A 23,459-nucleotide genomic window follows, 5' to 3' on the forward strand; every position below is an offset into this window, starting at 1 on the left:
GCAGTGCAAACAAAGTCTATAGAGCAATTTAAAATAAGGCAGTGCAAACAAATCTTCAGAGCAAATGAATAAAACAATCATCTCTTACAGGACACAGATTAAAAACACTGCTCAGGAAAAAGAATAAAGTCAGATAATCTTCTTGGAACCAGAGTACACACGCAACTTGCACACTATACTTCAGGGCACAAATCAGATGAGAACACTACATATGCAACAAATTTTAAGGTACAAGACACCTGATACCACTTTTTCTTGACCTGGTGTTATAAAAGATTATTCAGATTGGGGATTCAGATGGAGAAAGAAACTATCCAGCTTCTGATGACCACACACATTTACAGGACTTATACAGCTCTGTAAAAATGCCCTGACTACAGTTGATCCCAGCGACACTATGAGTACTGACATTTCCTCCTAACTGAATGCAGTGTGGTTCCTGGATCAGTCCAATATTGTTACACTACTACTCAAGTAAGTTAGATTATTACAAGTTATTGAATCATCATCAACAAAATTCCCAATGAACAAAAAGAAATTAATTATGAAAACCTTATGAGTAGCAACAAATAGAATGCTCAAGTTCAATCACACTATATTTGTACATTACCACTTCAGGAAATATGAAACGCTAATTTTATGAACTAAAAGCATTTTACATTGCCATTCTTATAGTAAGAGCAGATTAACGAATGAAAAATGCATAATCATGCTGCTGAATGGTCCACATAATCATACCATTGATTCCCAATTACAGTAAGAATGGAAATTTTCATAATTTAGTAGTTGTAACACTGCCTTTATGGTAAATAATTCTTTGGAAATCAAAATTCTTTCCAGATAACATTACAGCAAGACTACAAAATACTTACATTAATCAAGTTATTTTAGACGTCACACACTGAAGTGTTTTAAGATCAGATCAATATAGGAGTTGCAGTGTACTGTAAAAACCTTAGATTTTAAAATATAATCAATCCTGAAACAGCCAAAAAAGAAATCTTAGAAAGCTTTCAGTTTTTATTCCCCTCATCATGCAATTTTCCCACAATATCGGAAGCCAGCCTGAAGATTTTATACTAGATACATATTGTATATAACATACATATATCGGAAAGGACAGAGTATTTTTGTATTTTCAAATTTGAGATGTTTCTGCAACAAGCTAGAAATATTTCAACCTTAAAGTTCAGATCTTATCCTACTGTTGCTTATTTTCTCTGTTTCACTGTAATACATGAATAGTCCATGGTACAAACTCATTAAACCAGTCTGTGTAGATAAGTCTCCTTGACCAAGGATGAAGTATTAATATTTCTCCAGCTTTTAAGAGAATAAGCATGCATATAGTAGAATATCCACATTCCACTCTTATGTAAGAAGCCACTTTAATAAAACATAGCCCAACACACTTATAATCCCTTTAATACACTTGAGAAACATCAGCTCAACATTCCCAACAGCTTGGAGAGGAAAGTCCCTTCTTCCTCAAACATGAGGATGACATGAAGCTATGCAAAACAAATTCACTCCCAAGTTCCATGACTCATGGCTCATGTCTTGACAGAAGCAAGGCATCTGAAAAACTAAGTTCTCTGCCAATTTAAATATGCTTCTGCTAAAAAATAAGCTGGTTTGTAATAGGCATTAAAAACTTAATAGGGTAAACTGTGGATTGCCAAACAGCTATAAGGTCATTGCATTACATTCAATAGCATCCTAACTTAATTCTGCCCTTTGAGCTCTTCCTTAATAAAAATGTGCTCCATGGATTTTAAGCACATTGAGTCAGAACAAAATCATTTCACTAGGATTTTTTCATTTTATAGTGTGTCTTGCAAGAAACGGTATACTGTCTGATCATTTGATTTTGCAAGTAGAAGCAGTTTCCCATACAGACAACATTCAAGCCTTATTTTCAGAAAATGCTGCTCCTAGAACTTCAATCCAATCAAGAAAGTAATGTTCTACAGCCAAGGCATCAAATATAATAAAAATCAGGAAGACAAAGTTTTTGACCTGGCAGCTGAAGTACATACAATATTGATGCAGTATGTACATATGCATGAAGCACATACATATATATTTCAATGAATCTGTTTTCTTGGGTTTGCACATTGTTTCTTTTTTTAGCAGTAGGCACCTCAATTCACCAGGTATATGAAAACAAAACAAAAAACAAAAAAACAAACAAAAAAAAAACCCCCCAAAAAATCCACAACAAAATCATAAGTGTTAGAATTATGAAAGTAAGGTGATGAACTTTACATTTAAATGTTTTCCACTAAACACAGATTTACATACTGGTAATATATAATGTTGCACAAAGGTACTCCTCAAATACTCAAAAATAAGTACTGCAATATGAACATGTGTATTTTAAAAAATAATTTTCAGAGTAGAAAGGTGGTGTAGAAATAAGAAATCCAGCTGAGGAATAGGAGACCAAGCTTTACCCTCAGTTCTCTTTTTTTTTTGTACATAACCACGAGCAAGCACATTTTCTCTGACTCAGATACTGTACCTGTTTAAGCAAACAAATAAAACTTTACAGCAACAATATTTACTAACAGTGCTTAATGACCTGCAACTCAAGTCCTTTAAAATAGGCAGAAGTATCCAAATCATGCCCTTGACTATGTTATGGCTTTATCCTAGAGACCTAATAGATGCAGACAAGAAAAATACTGTAAGACTCTCTGTCCACTCTAAAGAAGACTCAGATATATGTGCCCAGTATTATGTGTCTGTAGTTTTTAAAAAACTACATAGAGGAACCTGTTATTTAGTAAAAACAATCAGTAGCTAATTGTTCTAATCACTCATACTGTATGAACTGTATAGTTAATTTGCTTGTCTTGCTTGGCTCTAAAACATTTTTAAAGATTTTCCCCTTTAACTACAAAATATGTAAAGCATTTAAAAGTATCAATCATGTTCCAATTTTCTTAAAAAAAAACAAGAAGAAAAAAAAAGATGTTAGATATAGACAGTTATTACCTTGAACACACTGATCAGAGTAAATATTCAACCTAGCAATTTGTCATATTTAACCCACTAGAAAGAAAAAAATGGGCAAACAGAATAAATATCACTTATTTAATTTAGTTTTTATATAGAAAAATCCAAAACCAGCTAGACTTCCTTTTCTTTTCAAGAATTCACTTTAAATGTATATTCTATAATTACAATTATTTTGTTGTATACAGTCAACATTAAGAATTGGTTTTACTGATGACCAATTCTTCTCAAAGTGAGGAATTTTATGGTACTGACAAAAAATTTCTTTGTCAAAGTGAGGAAATTTTTAGTACTGACTTAGCACTTAAACTTCAGTTTTCCAAATATACCACATCATTAGGACTCGCTTTAGGAAAAAAAGGATCTTAGATACGTTAGCTGAAAGGATATACAAGCTCTTAACATAGCAATGAACTACACTGAAAATCATACTCTGTTACAGCCTGAAAAATTCTAGGCAAAACCATTACAACAAGCACTAATTTTGAAAGACATTGCATCTATGACATAGCAAGATGCAAGATTTTGAATACTTCTTTAATTTCAAAAACTTTACTATACTAAATCATAGATAGCATTTTTTTTCATTTCTGTTCAAATTTCAAACATGATTCATTTGTATTTTAGAATAACATAGCTTTGACCAAGGGAATAGGCACAACAGGAGAGGAACATAGAGCCCTTGGTTCAGTTTTATTTCCTATAAGACAGCATATTATTTAAATAAACTGACATCTTCTCAGATATTGATGAGTTTCTTCAGGATGTCATTGTTACCTAAAGAAGAATAAATGACAGGTAGCATGCTTCTGTTACATACTTCTCAGAAAAATATTGAATTCAAGACAAGTGTGGAAGTGCCTGTGTTGCTTGGGGTAGGGTTTTTTTGGTTGGGTTTTTAGAATTTAATAGCTGTAAAATGGTGATATCAATTTGGTACAGAAACATAGTACATAACCTGAAAGCATCACAGCACCTTTCATATTAATTCAAGGAGTCCTGATAAAGTTGTACAGCTGATTACAAGATTCCTTTATTACACAGTGTTAAATCGGTATTAAGCTGCAATTGTGCTTATAAAGAGTCCAATGCCATCATTTCAACAGCTGTAAAAAAAAAACCAAAAAAACCACTAGTTCATAGAACACCAGCTATTTTAGCTTGGTTTAAAGAAAAAAGTCATAATTCACAAAAGAAAGAAAAAATGAAATAATATATTTTAATTATTTAATATACACTGAATCCCCATCCCCCAGTTACTTTTGTTAATTTTGGTTTAGTTTCTGGTATGTGCAGGCAAACCAAGAAATAAATCTAATAAATATAGTCTCTTACTGTTAATGAGCAGCACAAACTCACTAACTTAAAGGACTCATCATGCTTTCCACACCAAAAAACTATACATAAGTTTCAGATAATCATCTAAAGTATGTGATTCAGAAAGAAAAAAGAAATCAAAGGAAGTCTTAAAAACATCTTAGCTACAGTTTGATCCCATCTCTTACCTTCTCTTTTTTACAATGGCAGCCATATTTTTATGAGAGCATAAAAAGATAATGTCAAATGAAAATGGTTCCAGAAAACAAATAAATAATGACAGCAATGCATGTCCAGTTAGATATTTCCAGTTTTCTGATTAAAAAGATTCCACAGGGCAGGATTTCTAAATAATTTGGGTTTATTTCCATTCTTCTAAGACTCTGAACGCAGGTTCATTTTGGCAAAGTTTAAAAATAACTTAGAAGTCCTCCCTCCTCCTTCCCCCATCACATTAAAAAAACCAAGCATTATTTAAAGGGCAAGAACACTATTAAGAAGAAATAAATTATTTCAATAGTAATGATTTTCAACTTTATGCATTTTGAAGCTCACTATGAAAACCAAGTACTATGAAAAGTTTCTCTGAAATCCTTCAGATTCCTTCCTGTATGCTTAAAAGAGTGTTCTCTCTAGTTGATGCTCCCATCCACTGTTCAATAAAAGATGACCTGAAAATACCTTGTGATGTTTCTTGTTGCCACAGAAAGGACTCTTGTTCATATAAGGGCAATATCATGCAATATATGAGAAAAAGAAATTTAATAAAAAAGAAAGAATCAAAGCTGAAAGGGCAGATTCAGGCTTAAAGTTATCTTCAAAACAGCATATGTACTTTACTATTTAATGAACATAACAGGTCATAATAGAAAGATTTTACACTGTTTTGATTTTCACAGGTTTCCAATCTCATCCTGTTCCTCAGTTTAATAGCAGAGATTGCTCAGTGTCAGTATATTTACATTGAATGTACTATACTGTTTCTTATTTTAAATTTTTACTCCTTCTGCTTTAGTGTTCCTGACTCAAACAAAAATTGGACTTCCTGACTTTAAACAGAATAAATAGAAATATAATTTGAAAGATTAGGTTTTGTCAAAGCAAGGTTTTACCTACATTTTCAATCTACTTTAATATACCAGGCTCTTTTGAGTTTACATTATCCACAGCAGTTGAATAACAGATAATCCTGACTGAACATAACAGAAAAAAAAGAAATTAAAATAAACCGATGTCTTGCTTCAGGAATCACTTCCCAAAATCTTTGTAAATTCTACTTGTTTAAAGTGAAGAAACTAAAGGTAACTGTATGATTCATAGAGCTGACACAACCACTAAAACCAGCTAAAATGTCTTTCAAAATTGGATTTTTGTATCCTCAAATATAAGACAACGCACAATGATAAATGTATGAGTGATAAACTTAATACATTAAGAAAAACACCACACATTTGCCCAGAATGGTTTTGTAGCTGTGACAAAGGCATTGAATATTAGTCTATCACAGCTCAGGACTACAGCTGCTACCTTCCTAAGCTTTACTTAGCAGTATAAATGTATATATGTTATGTTATACCTATAAAAGAGATTCTAAATATCCAATAATTCAAATGTGATTGTAGAGCATTATTTCAGTAGATATTGAGAAGTGATACAGAATATGTCCTGCATCACCTGGGATTGGTGTAAAACAGTTTTTGCAGAATATTTTGAGATAAATTAAATCAGTCGTGTAAATGCAAGCAATGCATCTCTTCTTACATCACTACAGCCATACTAACATTGTTTCATTAAAAAAGGAACAGATATGGTCTTCCCAAATATGTCCGGTTTTATTTTGCTAAACATTTATTTGTTGACTGTCCGTGTCTTCTCTGAAGTAGCAGTATATTATCCTGAAACAAAAGAACTGTGCAGACTTCACGTCCGCCACTATACAACATATTATGTCTAGCTATATACATGTCAATATATTCCAAGATTTTCTTGGAAAGGCAATTAAAGTATATCTGAGTTTATAAAACTATTGGGTCCACCCAGGATCAAATACAGACTTTCACTGATTTGAATGATGAGCTTTTCAGACTACACCGTCTGGTTATATCATATAGAGATGCAATAAATGAAAGAAATTTGTGCCAGGTCTTGGGTAAAACTGCTGACAATGGCATTAAAAAATAATAAAAATAAAATTCTTTTTACCTAAACTAATTTTTAAAGCGTTCTTAAGAACACCATGGCATGCTCAGTGATTCCAGAAAGCAAATTAAATTCTTAGTTAAGAAACTGGAACTTATGCACTTTATTTCCTCAGACCTTCGTCTATTTTCTTAACATATTGAATACCTAGTGCAATACATTTGATTCTAAGACCAAAATCACTCCAAGATGAAACACAGAATCCAAGTTGTTACTGAAATATCCCATTGTGTAGCATGCTAGCTAAGATAAATACATTGTTAAGTAGTGAACTGCATCCAAAGTACCAATCTTCAAACCTGAAATCAGAAGTCACATCCTCTTCAGCTCTTCAGTATTTATAAATATTGCTAGACTTCTGAAATTCTAAACTCTCCATCATGGTACTCTTATCAAGAATAGAAGACAAATGTAGCTGATCTTGAAGCATCACCAGATAACTATGAAACTTCTGCTACTCTGCAAGCAATCCTGAAACTCTGTGCTTCACAACTGTATTTTGCTTCATTCATATTCTCTCATGGATGATTCTCTCCATTAGCTTATTTGTATTTGTCAGGATTATAACACATGGACAGCCAGTTTCTACCACGACAGGTACCACTGTGATAATGATAACACTTCTACAGAGATTTGTAAGGAGGTTTTAAAAGCCTACAATATTCCAGGTATTTACAAATGCCTTGGTGAAAGGAAAAGACAAAAAAATACATAGTTAAATGTTTTAGTAAATCTATTTAAGCTAATAAAACTTCCTTAAACATGTTCATCAACAAAGCAATTTAAATATTTATGACAGCTACTTTTGATATGTCCACCATAAATCTCTCTTTTTATTCGTTCTCCCCAAAAAAACTCCATGAATAAATTACATCAGATCCACAGAAAGGAAATTTAAAAAATCAATTTCTTGAGAACACACTTTCTCTGTCTCATTTTCATAAGTTTTGATTTATATGAACTTAAACTAATGGACTATTTTCAGACTATATCAGGTACTCAGACAAGCGGTTTGTGTCAGTGGGAACAGTCAACCATATCCATGGATATTCATGGTTATTCACAGAATCTGATAAAATGCTCCATCTAAAATCTGCATCATTGCAACAGAAAATATTTTCATCTATTTGATCAAATTTGACTGAATATCTATTTTATTTAGCAATACCTTAAAGGATACTTTGGTGTTTAAAAAAAAAAGTGAAAGGCTTTTTTAATCAATTAAATACATTCTGCCTTCATTTGCTTTATTCCTGTACCTGGGATTTGCCTTTTCATTACTAAGGCATCCAATAATTTCATTACTGGGTGCCTTAGTATTGTGTAAATACTTCCATTTTTAATGCTTAAGTAAGAAAAGCCAACCAGTGTTCTGTATCCTTAATTTAAATTTTTTATCATTTTGATGGATTGCTTTCTCCTTTTGGCTTAACACCTTTTTTATGCTTTTAGCTGCGTTTTCTTTTTTTCTCTCTGGGAAAATAGCTTTTCCAATTCCCATGTTCAAGTCACTTATCCATTAAGATATTTACATGTTTACATTCTTGTATTACTTGCTTCATAATCAAGGCTGGGCTTTTCATTCAGTGTGTAAGAGTATTTGTTCAAGATAAAAAAGTCAGATTCTGTTTTGCACCCTTTTTTTAATAAAAACCCCTTTTAAACATTTAAATGTATCCCTTGGTAAATGATAGTACTCAAAACGCAGATTAAGAGATATGCATTCTATTATTTCTCTATCTTCTACAACTTCTAAAAAATAACTGATTATTGGCATAAGGAAGATCATAATTTTCAAATTAAAAAGAAAAATCTAAACTGACATGACTGTAAAACAAACCAATTGAACTCACGTGGAGATTATAAATCCATTGTTCTTGCATACACTGTCACATGCAGTCATGACATGTACATGTCAAAAAAGATAAAAATAAAATTTAAAAAAACACAAGTGATGTACAGTATCACTGCTCACCACCAAGCAATGTCCAGCCCCTTCACCAGCTGTGACTGGCTCGTCCCAGACAACTCTCCTGTGTTTGTACACTGGGAATAATATTCTAATACATGGAATATACCTTTGCCAGTTCCCCTGGCCTGCCCATGTTCCCTTGCAGCTATTTGTGCACCACCTCACTATTTGAGCATGGAAAACTGAAAACTGCTTGACTTAGATTGTAACAACTAAATCATCAGTGTGTTTTCAACATTACTATCCATATTAAATACAGAATACAGCATGTTTCAGCTACTAGGAAGAGAATTAACTTTGTTCTTGCCAAAACCAAGCAGTTTTGTTTTTTGTTGCAATTCACATTTTCAACAAGTCAACTGCTAGAAGCTGTAACTACACTTACTAGAGGTTTACACTTATCTGAACCTGCATCAATCAGCACAAAGTGACAATGAACAAAATAATCAAAGAGAATACTTATTCTGCCCAGTTCTATAAGTATGGAGTCCTGAATAAAGGCCAAAACAAGATTTCTGAAGAAAATCTCGAAGGTGACACCTTTCTTCCAAAACTGAGGGAACAGAATACAATGAAAGATCATACCATGTCACAGTGAGCTATGCAATAGCAGTCTAACTCAGACTGCCTCAGCCTCTTGTATAATCCCTTTTTGCCCAGGTCGTGCAATGTTTCAGATGTCACAGCTGGGAAATAATTTCTCTATCCACAGTGCATGATGTAAACTCGTGTGTTACTCAGTCACTGTATTGGTTTGAAACATAGCTGATTGCATTTGCCTTTTTTGTAAGCAAGGGAAAACAAAAAACCACAAACAAAACATTATTCTTGGTTAGCACTAGCCCATTGCAGTTTGAAATAATTAGTTGATAAAATGACTGTGCCATGGAAATTATAATTAATAGAATATTAAATTCTTTATCCCTTTTATTAACAAAAAAGGAATCCATAACATACCTCTTTTTTCTCTGTGAACTTCTTCCAAAAGTTTTTCTTGGTTTTTAATCTGTTTAAAGAGAGACTGATGCTCAGTCTCCTTTATCTGTGTAAAGTGCTTGAGCTGTTCTCGGCTCTGCAGCAAGGAGCATCGCAGCTTTTTTTCCTTACTTTCTCTTTCCTTTACCTCCTCACACAGCCACTGAAGCTTAGTCTACATTTAAAACAAAAGGTACAATAAAAAGTAAAAAATTCTAATAAAAATAAGAGGACATAAATGTTCACTGACCAAATTATCTTTGGAGTCACAGATTACTCATTTGTAGCTATCTGAACAATAATAACAGAGGGCATTCAGATATATCAAGAGAACATACGTTGATTTTCAAGAGACCCAAAAGACATATTTTGGTTGATAATTATATGTGAAAAGTGATTTTATTTTATATTATTTTATTTCTTTTAAATCAGAAGCATGAATTTGCTAGGGTAGATATGGAAATTCACATTGAATTAGTGCACACATAGATACCCAAGAGATAGGCCTTCCTTTCAGAGCACCTTTTTCTCTCATTTTAATGTTGGCAGAATTTAAAAATATTTCCCCTTTCTAAAAAAGTGACATCAATCCATTCTAGTCAGCAAAAGTCAATATTTAAGGTTCACTCAGAGGAGAAAAAGATCTCATTGATAAGGTTGTGATCAATTTAGTAAATCTAGAAGTGATGAAATGGAATACAATATGGAAACTTTCACACAGTCTATTGAAAAGCAAAAGAAAATAAAAGTGGCACTTTAAGCAGTCATTCATTCTAAACTTCCCTCTAGCAGCTAAACAAACTTAGGTTTGCAAAGCGTTAATAGGTGGTCTTTGAAAGTTCTTTTTAATAATATGTCAGTGTCACTTTTTCAAATGAAGAAAACACTTCCTCCAGAACATTTCTCCTTTAATTCCAATCTTATTTCTGTTATTTATAGTGGAAGTCTTTCTTGCTCTACAAGTCTTACACAGACCACATGCCATGAATAACCTTCTCTTACATGCAAACATTTTCAATTTTTTTTCCTTATGTCAATTCTCCTGTGGCTTTGACTTTTCTATATGAACCAAAACCATCAGTTGTCTTCCACAGTTTGTGATCTATTTTATTCATGAGAAATTTCCTTCTTTTAAAAGATATTGGGTAAGAAATGTGCTGTGTGTGTGAGCTAACGGAGCTGGAGGAAAGCTGCAAAATGAAAGGCAAGACTTATGAGTTACAGTCATCACCCTGAAGATGTTCTCAAGCATGTGTGCCCCCATATTATAGGATTTGAAAGCTTCAATGGGGAAAGAAAAATCGTTCATTTTCCAAGAATCCAATCTAATATATTTTAGACTGAACAAATACCAGCCTTATTTAAAATCATTCTAGCCTTGTGATAACGCTGTTAAAGAAACTTAACCTCCTGAATACATTCTCATGCTTTACTGAAAAAATTTTAACCAGATCTAAAGGCTATCACTGCTCTTACTTCAATGCCTTTTTTTTGTGAAAACAACATTGCTATTTATTTTGCTATAGAGATGACTATTTCTTCTTGATAGAAACATTTGGAAAATTATTCTATCCATTGAAATAACAGTCTGGAAATATCAGAATAATTGCCAAAGGAATGCTTTTGTATTTTTCCTTTTACCCTTGAAGTGCCATTTTAAATGGACTTTCAACTAAATCAGATCCATCCATTCACAGACTCACCCACTCACTCAGCTGTAATATAGGGTTAGGACTGAAAAGGCTGAAAAGGACCTCAAGGATCATCTATTTCCAGCTTTTGTATTTTTCCTTTTACCCTTGAAGTGCCATTTTAAATGGACTTTCAACTAAATCAGATCCATCCATTCACAGACTCACCCACTCACTCAGCTGTAATATAGGGTTAGGACTGAAAAGGCTGAAAAGGACCTCAAGGATCATCTATTTCCAGCCCACTGATATGTGTAGGGACACCTCCCACTTACACCATAAAATATGCTGAATATTAGCTTACTCAGTAAAATTTCAGGAGGTTTGACTATTACCTTTGTTTCTGCTAACCAGCGATGAGGATCGTGCAGTACTGTTGGTGTAAGGGATATTGCCTATGAAAAAGCAGGTGAAAAAGAAACAGACATAAAATGGGAATTAGGCATAGAAGGAAGAAAGTCTTTTCTGCTTACTGGAAATTCACCAAAGAAATACATTTCTTATCAAGGAAGATTAAGCCCAGTACTTGACTTCTCTCAATACAAATATTTATCCATCAAATTCCTCCTCCTTACCCAAGTTGTAGCAGCAACTTCTTAAAGTAAAGGGTGAAACTTTTCAGAAACCCTAGCAATACCTGAAGTACTGGGCAGAGGAACAATATTAAAAAGGAAGATGCTTACCTTTAAAAAAGGAAAAAATTCAAACCAGGACCACAAAACTAACTTTTTTTTCACATTAACTGTCTAGTCGAAAACTTGCACTCAGAACTGGTTTAAGTTGGCCAGTGATAAAAAACCAGCGCGACAAAAAAAAAGATGTAATCTGAACATACTCTGGGTTGTAGCTAAGGCCAAAAAGCCACTAGGTCAAGCACTTGTAAGTGTGGCGACAAGCTGAGTCAGACAGTCTGTTCTCTTTATTCTCAGAAATGTACAATGCTGATTTAAGAGGATCAGTCACGTAGAATCATATGGAGGGAGCAAGAGTGGTTCCTGTACCAGGGGAGCAAATGAGAATGCTCAGAAGAAAAGCTGCAGGGAGACAGGGGTTGCAGGAGAAGTAGCAAAATAGCAAAGAAAAAGTTCCAGCAAGCTACCAATTTCCTGAAAGTTTGAGTCTGAGTTTTCTGGATACAAGGACCTGCTCCTTAAAAGAGGAGGGTATAAACTCTTTCCATTTTCAGTATTCAGTTCTCTACATAAAAAAAAAAAGCATACAAGTGATTTTTTAACAAAAAATTTCTTTCATTTTCTCTCAGTTTGAAAAGCATTTTAGGTCCTTCTTAAGGATTTCCCAATTCTAGGAACATGGCCTAAGAAAACCCACCTCAAAATTTTGGCTAATAAAAGGTCCTTTCACAGAAAAAAAGGAGAACTATTTCTCAAAAAAAGGAAAAAAAATAACAAAGCAGTACCAACTAATGCATGGACAGTCCTTCATAGTATCCCACTCTAATACATAGCAATGTCTCTCTGTACCAGCTAAATACCCATAATTCTGTTAGAGTGATTATCTATGCAACAGTGAAAACAACGCATACAAGTTCCACTACAAATTTTCATCAAGAAAAGAACAAAACCTGTAGCACACTTAAAACTTAGAATTACTTTGAATTTCTCCATGGAGTCCCGAGAAAAGATTTCACAAGCAGCATCAATTTCACTTCCTATTATGGAGAGAATGGACTGCTGTTCCATTTCTAATTGATGTAGCTGATCTTTAAACTGCAGTCTGGCCTCACTCATCTTTCTCAAATGATCTTCATTGCTGATCTGTTTTTCCTGGAGTGAAAAAGGAAAAACAAAACAAAGCTAAGTAATTGCATTAATAATATATGTCATCAGCCATGTATCATTCAATCTCATAATCAAACCATACTCAGTCATGCTAAGTTCAACTCCTTGCCATGGAAAAATAATACCTTCTAGTAGCACTTGTAAGTTCCTCCCTTGGTTCTCCTCATTATCCTGTAAATCAGTCATGAAGAAACTGCTACCGAATCCAAACTCAACAATCATGAAGCCTATTTTCAAAGTCAAAAATAGATGTTCTAATACAAATCTCCTCATGAGCAGAAAAAGAGCCCAGACTAAATACTCCCATTATTATCTTTTGCCCTGAATCTCTTGTAGGCATGTAATCTCTATCATCAGAAAAGAGATCCCAGAAGGAAAATTTTATTGGCAGTCAGTGTGCCCTCCAAGGCAAACTACTCAAAGAATATCTCATAGGAGAGTGAGTGGCACTGAGGAAAGTATTTTATGTTATCAGCTAATGTCAGAAAGTTGATTAAATATGTTACGTGTTTCTAAAATTCAGGTTATCTTCTTTTATATCCATGATAGAGCCACCATAAAACCAAACAAAACTGCTGCTAGATTACACAAAATATTGAATTGTGCATTATAAATAATACAGAAAAGCCTATCCTGTGAGAATAAGTGAAATTGAAACACACCTGTCTGCTGCTGAGATGAGGAGGATGTAATGCAGCAAAGGACAAACACTTTAACTGTGAGTTGCACCAAGAATGGTGAGAACAGCAAGGATTTAAAAAATTTATTAATTGTGGACCTCCACGACGACAAGGTACAACTGTTTGAAGTCTATTTGTTAGAAATCTTCATACACTGCTCTTATGAGACACCAATGCAGAGTTAGGTAATGTCTAACACCCAAGTTCCATGAATGGGATATATATGGAATCACAGAATCATTTATGTTGGAAAAGAACTCGATTATCATAGAGTCCAAGTAAAAACCCCATACTGCCAAGTCCACCACTAAACCATATCCCTGAACACCACATGCACCTGTCTTTTGAACACCTCCAGGGGTGGTGATTCAACCACTTCCCTAAGCAGCCTGCTCCAATGCCTGAATACATCTTTCCTAATATCCAATCTAAATCCCCCCTGACACAGCTTAAGGCTATTTTCTCTTGCTCTATCACTTGCTAATTGGGAGACAAGACCAACATCCACCTTGCCATCTCCTTTCAGGAGGTTGTATAGATATATATGTATAGGTGTTTATTTTTACTAGCAAAACAGGTGTTTTTAATATAGGTGGCCTACAAATGTGAGACACCAATACTTGATAAGCAGTCTGATTTTTTTCACTTAACTAATACAAAAATACTTCGGACAGTAGTTATTCAAACTGAAGAAGTCATAAGATTTTTTTTAAGATCGACAGATTCCAGTATTTCTGTACTATAAAGATGGGAGTTGAAATAATAGTTTTGACCTAGACTAGTATTCTGAAAGCAATAAAATTGCACTGTATATATTTACAGTATCTGTATTCTGTTACCCCACTATTCACTAAATGCATTCCAACACATGTCAAAGTTCATCCCCAAAGATCATGACTAAAACAGAACACCTAACTTTATTTTTTTATTTATCTGCTTGATTTTCTGAATGTGCCAACATTCGTTATCATTCTATATCCAGAGCTTACAGGAGAAAAAAAGTCACTAATGACTCAGAAGTGCACAGAAGGATAAGGAAAGAAACCAACTATTATGCTCTGCTCCTTCACCTTTCCTTAAAAAAAATCTAAGCTAGCTATAATACCTACGCCCCTTTGAATTAGTATTTGCATTAAGAACAGAATGTTAAAAGTATAAAAATAATGGAAAAGAAATAAAATACTCTGTAACACAATAAGCTTCTGCTGTGTTGCCACAATTGTATGCTAGCATGAGAATTCTCAAGAGGTAATATTATTTCTCCCATCCTAACATCCCTTTTGACAATCCACACAACCAAAATAGCAACTATTGTCTTAAGTTAACCATTAATGCAAGCTAATAGAAGTTTCCATCTGCCTTTACCTTCAAAAGCTGAGACCACAGGATTGCATGCTTAAAACCTTCTCTGATCTTTTTCAATTTAGAGATAAAAGATAATTTTGATTCAAAAAGAGTGTCTTCCCAATATGAAGTAAGGTTGGAGCTAATATACAACAGACTACAGAAGCCCATGTACCTTCCTATAAACACATTTTCTTAATGATAGATATTATACAACTAAAATGCCAACATAGAAAAAACACATTTTTGAATTTTCATTTTAAGTACTTTTTATTAGTCTGACAAGTTGAGCTTTTAAACCACTTCCTGATAGTTTAGCAAGCTAAAGAAATGCCAGATTTAACGTTTTTCTAGCTCTATACTATAAAAGAAAATCCCCAAAACCCAAAAATCTTCCACCTCAACATTACTTAGAATTTCTTTTACTATGCTTACATTGCATATCTACTTCAAATTATTTCTAAATTATTCACAGCTCCACTGCACCTTGAAGAAAAATATGAAGAAAACTAGCAGTAGCTGATTAAACATTTGTTGGTTACCTACATTAGACAGCAGACAAGTAAGAGGATTTACATTTCTAGTCCTAAATAATATTAGCAAATGTTTGGAGGGATATCATTCATAATCCGGCCAAAGCATTTTTGTCTTCTTTCATTCATAAAGAAACCATGTACTATGTTACAACTGGGTGTATTCTTTAATACATACAGGCTGGGGTTTTCTAGGATTACCATCTATTTCTATAATCCATCATTTACTTTAGGTATTTATCAGCAGAGAAACAAATCATGGTTAAAATCAGTTAATTTTACCTTTTTCTCCAGTTCTTGTTTTACAAACTCACATTTCCGTTTTAGTTTTATATTTTCTTCCTCATTTTGGGTTAATTCTTCTGTCAATTTATCACACTCAACTTTTATTTTTTCCAGTTGTCGACACTGAGCCTTGACTATGTTTTTCTCTTCTAAAAGTTCCATCTGATGATAAAGGGAAAAAAGATGACAAAGTTACTGTACAGGTTATTTTTAAAACACACCCAAACTCTAAAGTTTGATATTAATGGAACACTATTGCCAAATGATAAATGTAAAAAATTAGGTTCTACTAAGTGCAACTACTTATCTGAACATGGAAAACATGCATCACAAAGTTGCAGAACCATACAGTGTTTTAAAAGCAGAAAATAGTAGTCTCAGGTTCTTCATTTCAGCTCTGCTACACTCATCAGCTTACATCATCCTGAGAAGCCTAGTATTTATGCAGATTTTCCATTACTAAAATAATTTGGAATCAGAAAGTCTAAAACTCATTTAGTTTCAGGAACCAATGCTAAATTTATATCTGCAAGGAAACAACAGCAAAGATTTAGTATTTTTAAGTTCTAGATTTGTGTGGATTTAGTGCTATTACTTTGTACGATTAATGCTACTCATGTAAGGATCTAGAAAGCCCCAAAATTATGAGTAAATAAAGTATGTTTGTTTGCAGTGAAAAAAATAATTGACTGAAAATGAGAGATTTGAGAAATGCTCTACAATATCTAGAAAATTTTTAAAAATACGACAAAGAAGCAAATTAATGCACACATTCCTCAAAACCAATTTCAGATTAGATGATGTGAGGGATGCAGTTAAACAAAAAATAAACTTGGAAAGCAAATTTCTTTCTGAGGAAAAGCAAAAATTCTATTTCCCAATTACACTATAAATACAACTTCTATGAGGAAGAAGGGTAAGGTGAGAAGTTTTATGAATTAATTTAGACACTAGATCTAGACACTAATTTAGACACTAAACGGATTACAAAAACTCTTCCAAAGGACAATTTGAGAAAGAACTTTGGCATTCACAGTCTACAAAGACTTAAGACCACAAAGACAAGCCTGCAGTGCCCAAAACATTTTCTGTGAATATGCTTATAAAAAATCAACTTCTCAGTTCCTACTAAAGGTAATTGCATTATAACATCTATGCAGATGGAGACATTCCAAGAAAAAAATCCTTCACCTATATTACCCTTGAGACACAGAAGAGAAAGTCAATACTTACTAATTTCCAGTATGACAAGGTAGATATGACTATAATTTAATTGATCTTTATTGAACCCAATTTCAACATTTAATACTCTTCAAGAAAAATGGAATGGCACAATTGGAAAATGTATAGAAAACTATTTTAAAAGAAATATACACATATACACAATTTAATATGTATAGATACATATCTCTAAGTTTAGATTAAAGATTAATACTTCAAATACTTCCATACTGTCAGGCAGCAGGAAATTTTGAATGTCATCATTCTAACAAGCATGTTTTTAAAGCAAATGAGGGTATGTATTAAAATTAGGTGACAGATCCAGAGTTTCTGAGCACAAAGCCAAATGGGGATCACTAAGTAAACCACTTGAATTCCTATGCCTAGTGTATCAATCGTTTTAAACACTAAATAAGACATCATAGAGGCATTGGTTGGGAATTATTTAGGATGTTCTAATAGAAGCCAAATTAAAAGTTTAAGCATCAGAACTTCAGTAATGAAACAGTAAGACCCTTCTTAACACTGGTATCTCAAAAAACTCTATGTTCTTCTCCAGTTCTCTTGCATCATACAATATTTTTATGGTACCTTCCCTACTACCCCAAAAAATCCTTAACTACTTAATTATTTTTCAATCCAGTGCTGCACTACAGAAAACAAGGCAAAAGTGGGGCAGAAAATACCATACAGAGTAGGCAAGAGAGGAAAGAACAACTAAGATCAAAAGTCACTTCTTTTTACAATCTGTGCAGAAGTTAATTCTCTAAACACAGGACTCTCTACCCTTGATTTCCTGGAAGTAACTCATAAATGCATCCTCTTTAAGTTGAAGGCTTTGGATTCTACAAATATATTAAATTTCCCTTCACTCCTCAAGTCTGTCTCAACCAACCTTTATTTTTAAAGCTTTAACTATCTTTGGACAGGATATGAACATCCCTTTCCAAAAACAGTTACAAAGGTTGGATGCAGCTGAGGCATAAATAAGGTCAACTATTACTGTAACAGTAAAAGACAACTGGTTGCTAGATAAAAAATCTTAGCAGCTTGAAAAAAAATATAATAGGTTTAAAAAAACCCAACTTTTTCTGTTGGATTTCCCCAAACACTGCTCTAAGAACAAAATACTTAAAAAAAAAAGGGGGGGGAAAAAAGATAAAATATATGTTAAGTTTACCTTACTTTAGAAGAAAAGTATGTCCATAAAATTGAAATCCAAATGCAATGTAATGATGAGTTCAGACAAAAAGTAACCAAATCACCTGCAGGATGACATGTTCTCATCAGATCTTCCTAGAGACACATGTGATTTTCTATTTTTTTTCACTTATAGTCTCTTAATTAAGAGAATATTGTGCAATATCATTTTGTATACTTCTAAAAAAGTTGCCTACCCTAATATCTTAGAAAATTCATCTCCCTCAAACCTTCTGCTCTTAAAAAATATATTTAGGATTTATGATTCTGGGGAAGTCATGGAACTATAAATGAAATATGCAAGTGAATTTTTTTAATACTCTGTTTAGGTTCAACAATCAGTAAAAATAAAAAGGTCCTAACTGTAGGATTTGCTGTTTCATAGAAAAACACAGTCACAATCAACTTATTTTTTCTTATTTGCATCCAGAATACACTTTCCTTCTTCCCACTTGATATCAAATGTAAAATCTTAATTTCAATGTCATTGCCAAAGAAAAAACCACTTTTGGACAGACCACTTAAATAATGACATACACACTAAAAATTAGGTCTACAATGTTAAGCACTGCTGTCAAAATGTTTGATTTTAATGATCCTTCTACTAACAACCACCTAGGGGGTTTTTTATTGCTTTCTTCACTTAAAGGTTTCCATGCTACCAATTGCTTAAGAATTATTATCAAGTCATGAATGACACATTACATAACTAAACACTAGTCCCAACACAGATCCCTGAGGGACACCACTCATCACTGCTGTACATCAGGACTCTATCTGGACTCTGAGCCACTGACCACAACCCTCTGAATGTGACCATTCAGCCAATTTATTATCTATCTAATAGTCCACCCACCAAATCCATCTCTCTCCAGTTTGGAGAGAAGGATGTTGTGGGGCACTGTGTCAAACACTTTACAGAAGGCCAGACAAGTGACAACTGTAGCCCTTCCCTTGTCCCCTGATGTAGTCACTCCATCAGAGAAGGCCACTGAGTTGGTCAGACAGGACTTGCCCTTGGTGAAGCTGTGTTGCCTCAAATCACCTCCCTGTCCTCCATGTGGTTTTAGTGTAGCTTCTAAAAGGTTTTGTTCCATGATTTTCCCAGGTAAGACTGTATGGTACAATGCTTCCCCTTTCCAGACACTTGGGACTTCACCTGCCTGCCATATTAAAACATTACAGCATCGTAAATTTCCTTTTATTTTAATCATATCTATTTTACTATTTTTGAACTAAAATTTTGACCTAAAACTGGTACTGTAACACTTTTACCCTGAACTTTAAACTTTTACAATGGCTTGCAATAACATGCGTGTTAAGTGCTTTAAAGCCCATGCTTTATTACCTTCATCATTCAGTGGCAGGGGCTGTGTGTGGGGTGTGTGGGAGGAGGGGGAAAGTCTGACAGTGGAATTCTTCACAATAAGTACCTTTAGCATTTTAATCTGAGCCTCTCCATCATCTTTTTCTTGTTTAAGGAGTTTCATGAGCTCTTGAACATTTTGTTCATGTTTGACTTTCACATTTTGTAACTCTGATCTAAGATCTGCCAACTCCTGTTGGTGAATTTCTCTTTCCATCTTCAGCTGCCTGTTAGCTGAAATCATCTCTTCATGACTAGATTCCTGCTGTTTCTGGAGGTCTGAGAGGCTCTTAAGTAATTCCTTTTTGGCTTTCTCCTCTTCTGCAATTCTGTTTGTTAGTTCCACACGTACAGCGCTTAAATGTTTTACATCTGCTTGCATTTCTAGGAGTCGTTCTTGGTCTTTTTTATGAAACAAGTTAATAGTTGCAAGTTCTGTCTTCAAGTGCCCCTTCTCAGCTTGCATTTGGTTTTGTAGAAAGACTTGCCTTTTCAACTCATTCTCCAATTTTTTTACAGTACTTTGAACTTCTTTGATCTCTTCTTTAAGAGCTACATGGCGTGACTCCATTTCATTCAGTTTTACCTCTTTACAGTGGAGGAGTTCTTCCTGCTGGGCTCTCTTTGTAAGCACATCATTCAGCTCTTTCCGCAGGTTTTCTATTTGATTTATAGCTGAGAGAAGCTGACTTTTGAGATCATCTTTTTCTTTAAGGGCCTAGGAAAGAAAAAAAAATCCATTCTGATCTGAAGTAATTAAAGACAATTGTTGGAAGGATGTCCTTAGACATCAGGAATGTCTATGGAACAATTAACATATGTCTGTGAAAATATAAAATTTTTGCTTGCTACAAACTCAGTTCAAATGTACTCAGTGTTTATTTAAATTTACACACTTTAGATCATGTGCAATCTCAAACTTGGACTTGTCCTTAAATTATATAGCCTTCTAAATAAGGATAGTTCTGATTAATTCTCTACTTCTCACACTCACTCTTTGCAGACTGAGAAGTGTTTCTTTATTGGCTCCTCCAGAAATCAAGATGGAGAATAATGAGGTAATAGGGTAATGCAGCAGCATACAGGGATGACTACTGGAAATATACAGTATACCTACGGTCCATTCCCTATACTGACTTATTTTGTTTATTTTCTAAAAATATTACATAGAAAGTATACCAGCTTTAAGTTATTTTTGAAATTATGCCCAGTAGATGAATTAGTAGCAGTTAAAAGCTTGGTTCACTTATGCATCAAAGCCAAGAAATAACGACATCATCTCCCAAATAGAAATCAATCAAATGCAACAAAATAATAAAAAATTCATGTGTTTTCCTAGGATCTTCAGGGCTTGGATGTTTTTTCCAACATTGATATATTTAATGTTAAAATTAGCAGAGAATCACAGAATGCATAAGCTTGAAAGGACTGCAAGGGGTCATCTCGTCCAACCTCCCTGCTCAAGCAGAATTATCCTAGAACACAGACACAGGATGGCATCCAGATGGTTCTTGAATATCTTCAGTGAGGGAGACTATGCAACCCATTTGGGCAATCTGCTGCAATATATCAGATTCTTTAAACTGACTTAATAAATTTTATCCTAAATTTTACTGAGCATTTTCATCAATTCCACAAGCAACACACATTTCTTATGGATATAGCAAAATAACTTGAAACAAGGCAATTAGAGTTAAAAGTGTGTGGCTAAAAATAAAACAATTTGCAATTATATCAAGAATAAGCAACACAAAGCAAAATACAAATGTAATAAATTGAGGACACAGACTGATGACCATCATGGATTTTTCCAGAAAAAAAACCTACCAGACAAAAAGACACTCCTAAACCTATCTTGTAATTCTACTGGAAGAATTTGGCTTAAAAAACTCAAAGCACCACCAAAATCCAAACAAAAACAAAACTCCAGTAAAATTTCAAACTACAACCTATAAGTTACTTGCTTTGAGTATGTTTTCTACATTACATACTTTAAAGAACATATGTTTCAAAAGATGTCAGAAACTCCACTGTCAAACAATATTAAAGACAACCACATGGGCAAAACTTCAACCAAATTATCCCAGTAACTCCAAAAGAATGAAACCTAAACAATCTTTCTATAGCACATCCGCTGTCTGCCAATATTTCAAAAATCTCAAAATTGCAAGCTATGATTGTAACCCAATTTTGAAAATTTTCCATCAACCCTTTGAAGTCTTCTAACAGAAATCAAAGAAAACAAACTGCCATTTCTTCCTTTATTGTTTTTACAGATTTTTGTCTCAGATGTTGTCTGCATTTCAAAGCTAGTTAAATTATGTTCATCTAGTTACCTCAAGTTTATACTAAATGCTGCATCTAGACTGATTATATCCCTATAAGTAACTGTTTCCAACTTTATATTGAGAACATGAAACATCATTTGTACTTTTTTCTCCTTCACAATGACACACCGTTCATTTGATCTTCTATATCTTAAAGAAACTTTCTTCACCAAACAATTACCTCAAACCTGTTGGCAGGATGGTCACGACTTTAAAAGAACAAATACTGACAGCATTTCTTAAATGGAGCTTAAGCCAAAGTTTAACCGCTGCATTTAGCATGTGAATATACTTGCCACATAAAAAGAGGTAAAATCCATATTAAGTAATCTTACATAACAAAGAAAATTTCAACATGGAAAGTGTTATCAACTGCCTCTACAAAGACCAGCCTATGTGTTTACAAGAACAGCGATTCCAGAACCTTTTTGGGAACTACTGCTTCTTAGTCACAATTTGTCTCTACTTTTTGCTTCTTATTTGTCCATTTGATAGACACCCATGATTTTTAAATAATTCAGGTTTTCTTCCTCTCCATACAACCTCTGTGTTCTTAGGCAAGAGTGACCAACTTCTTAAATGTCTGAAAATCTTACTTTCCCAGACAAGCGCTAGGTCTAACAAATACAAGATTACTATAGAATGAACTGCTGGAACATGGAAAGAGGAAATACTAATAAAAAGTAAGGGATATGATAGGCAATAGGAGAGAAATAGCAACACCAGGAATCAAAGTTTAGATTTGCTAGAGTTTATTAATTTCAACTCAGTAATAGCCCAATTGTGACTTGTCCTGTGCTTTCACCATGCTTGTATTCATGTACCAATCTCAGAACAGATCGTTGGATCAGATAAAACACAGGATTAATAGACTTCCCATATTGCATCCCATTTAGCCCTTGAAAACCTCAATCTTTGAGCAAAACAAAATAGAGGATGGAGCCATCTCAAGCCCATCACATTCAGTAACTTAAACTGGATGTATGCCATCAGAAAATATGTGAAAAGAGAGTATAGCACAGTAAAACAAAAGCCATACAATATGATAGACTGCACTAGCAGAGCCTGTAACTTAAGACAAAAGCTCACAGCATAGAGTTAAGCACTATATCAGCCACTATAGAAACAGCAACTTTTGACCCAGCCACTGGAAAATAGACCCACAAACTCATTGCCAACAGAATGGTGGTTTCTACCATTATTCTGATAGAGGATGATAAACATTAGCATTGATGTGAGTGCTTGTATTTAAAATTGTGTCAGCAACTGAACAAATAATTCTTCTAAGTCAAAAACAAAAAAAAACTATGTTTTTTCCTGAGAAACTCTAGAGAAGGAAAAAGAGAGGAATAAGTGGTCTGCCATACTGAACAAAGACAAACGAAAAAGCTAGAAATGTTACACAATGAATTTTCAAATTGATTTTTTAAAGAAAAAGTTCTGAAAATTATACAGAAGAGGTCTAGAACTTAAAGCAGAAAGTAGTTTAAGTCACAGTTCACAAATAAATTCCTTCTCTTCATTTTTAA

General features: G+C 33.8%; 1 protein-coding gene across 3 annotated transcripts in view; it reads right to left on the reverse strand.

The window, feature by feature from the left end:
* The window catches only part of CEP128 (centrosomal protein 128), a 98,986-nt gene that overhangs the window by 40,911 nt on the left and 34,616 nt on the right, over window positions 1-23,459 (reverse strand). For all 3 annotated transcript variants that reach the window (XM_030949092.1, XM_030949091.1, XM_030949093.1), the window contains 5 exons: window positions 19,671-20,321; window positions 15,814-15,978; window positions 12,786-12,959; window positions 11,511-11,570; window positions 9,467-9,659 (listed from right to left, as the gene is read on the reverse strand). In XM_030949092.1, coding sequence (XP_030804952.1) covers window positions 9,467-9,659; window positions 11,511-11,570; window positions 12,786-12,959; window positions 15,814-15,978; window positions 19,671-20,321 — 1,243 coding nt within the window. The remainder of the gene's footprint in view (window positions 1-9,466; window positions 9,660-11,510; window positions 11,571-12,785; window positions 12,960-15,813; window positions 15,979-19,670; window positions 20,322-23,459) is intronic.

Source organism: Camarhynchus parvulus, chromosome 5, assembly GCF_901933205.1.
Source record: "Camarhynchus parvulus chromosome 5, STF_HiC, whole genome shotgun sequence".
Classification (NCBI taxonomy): Eukaryota; Metazoa; Chordata; class Aves; order Passeriformes; family Thraupidae; genus Camarhynchus; species Camarhynchus parvulus.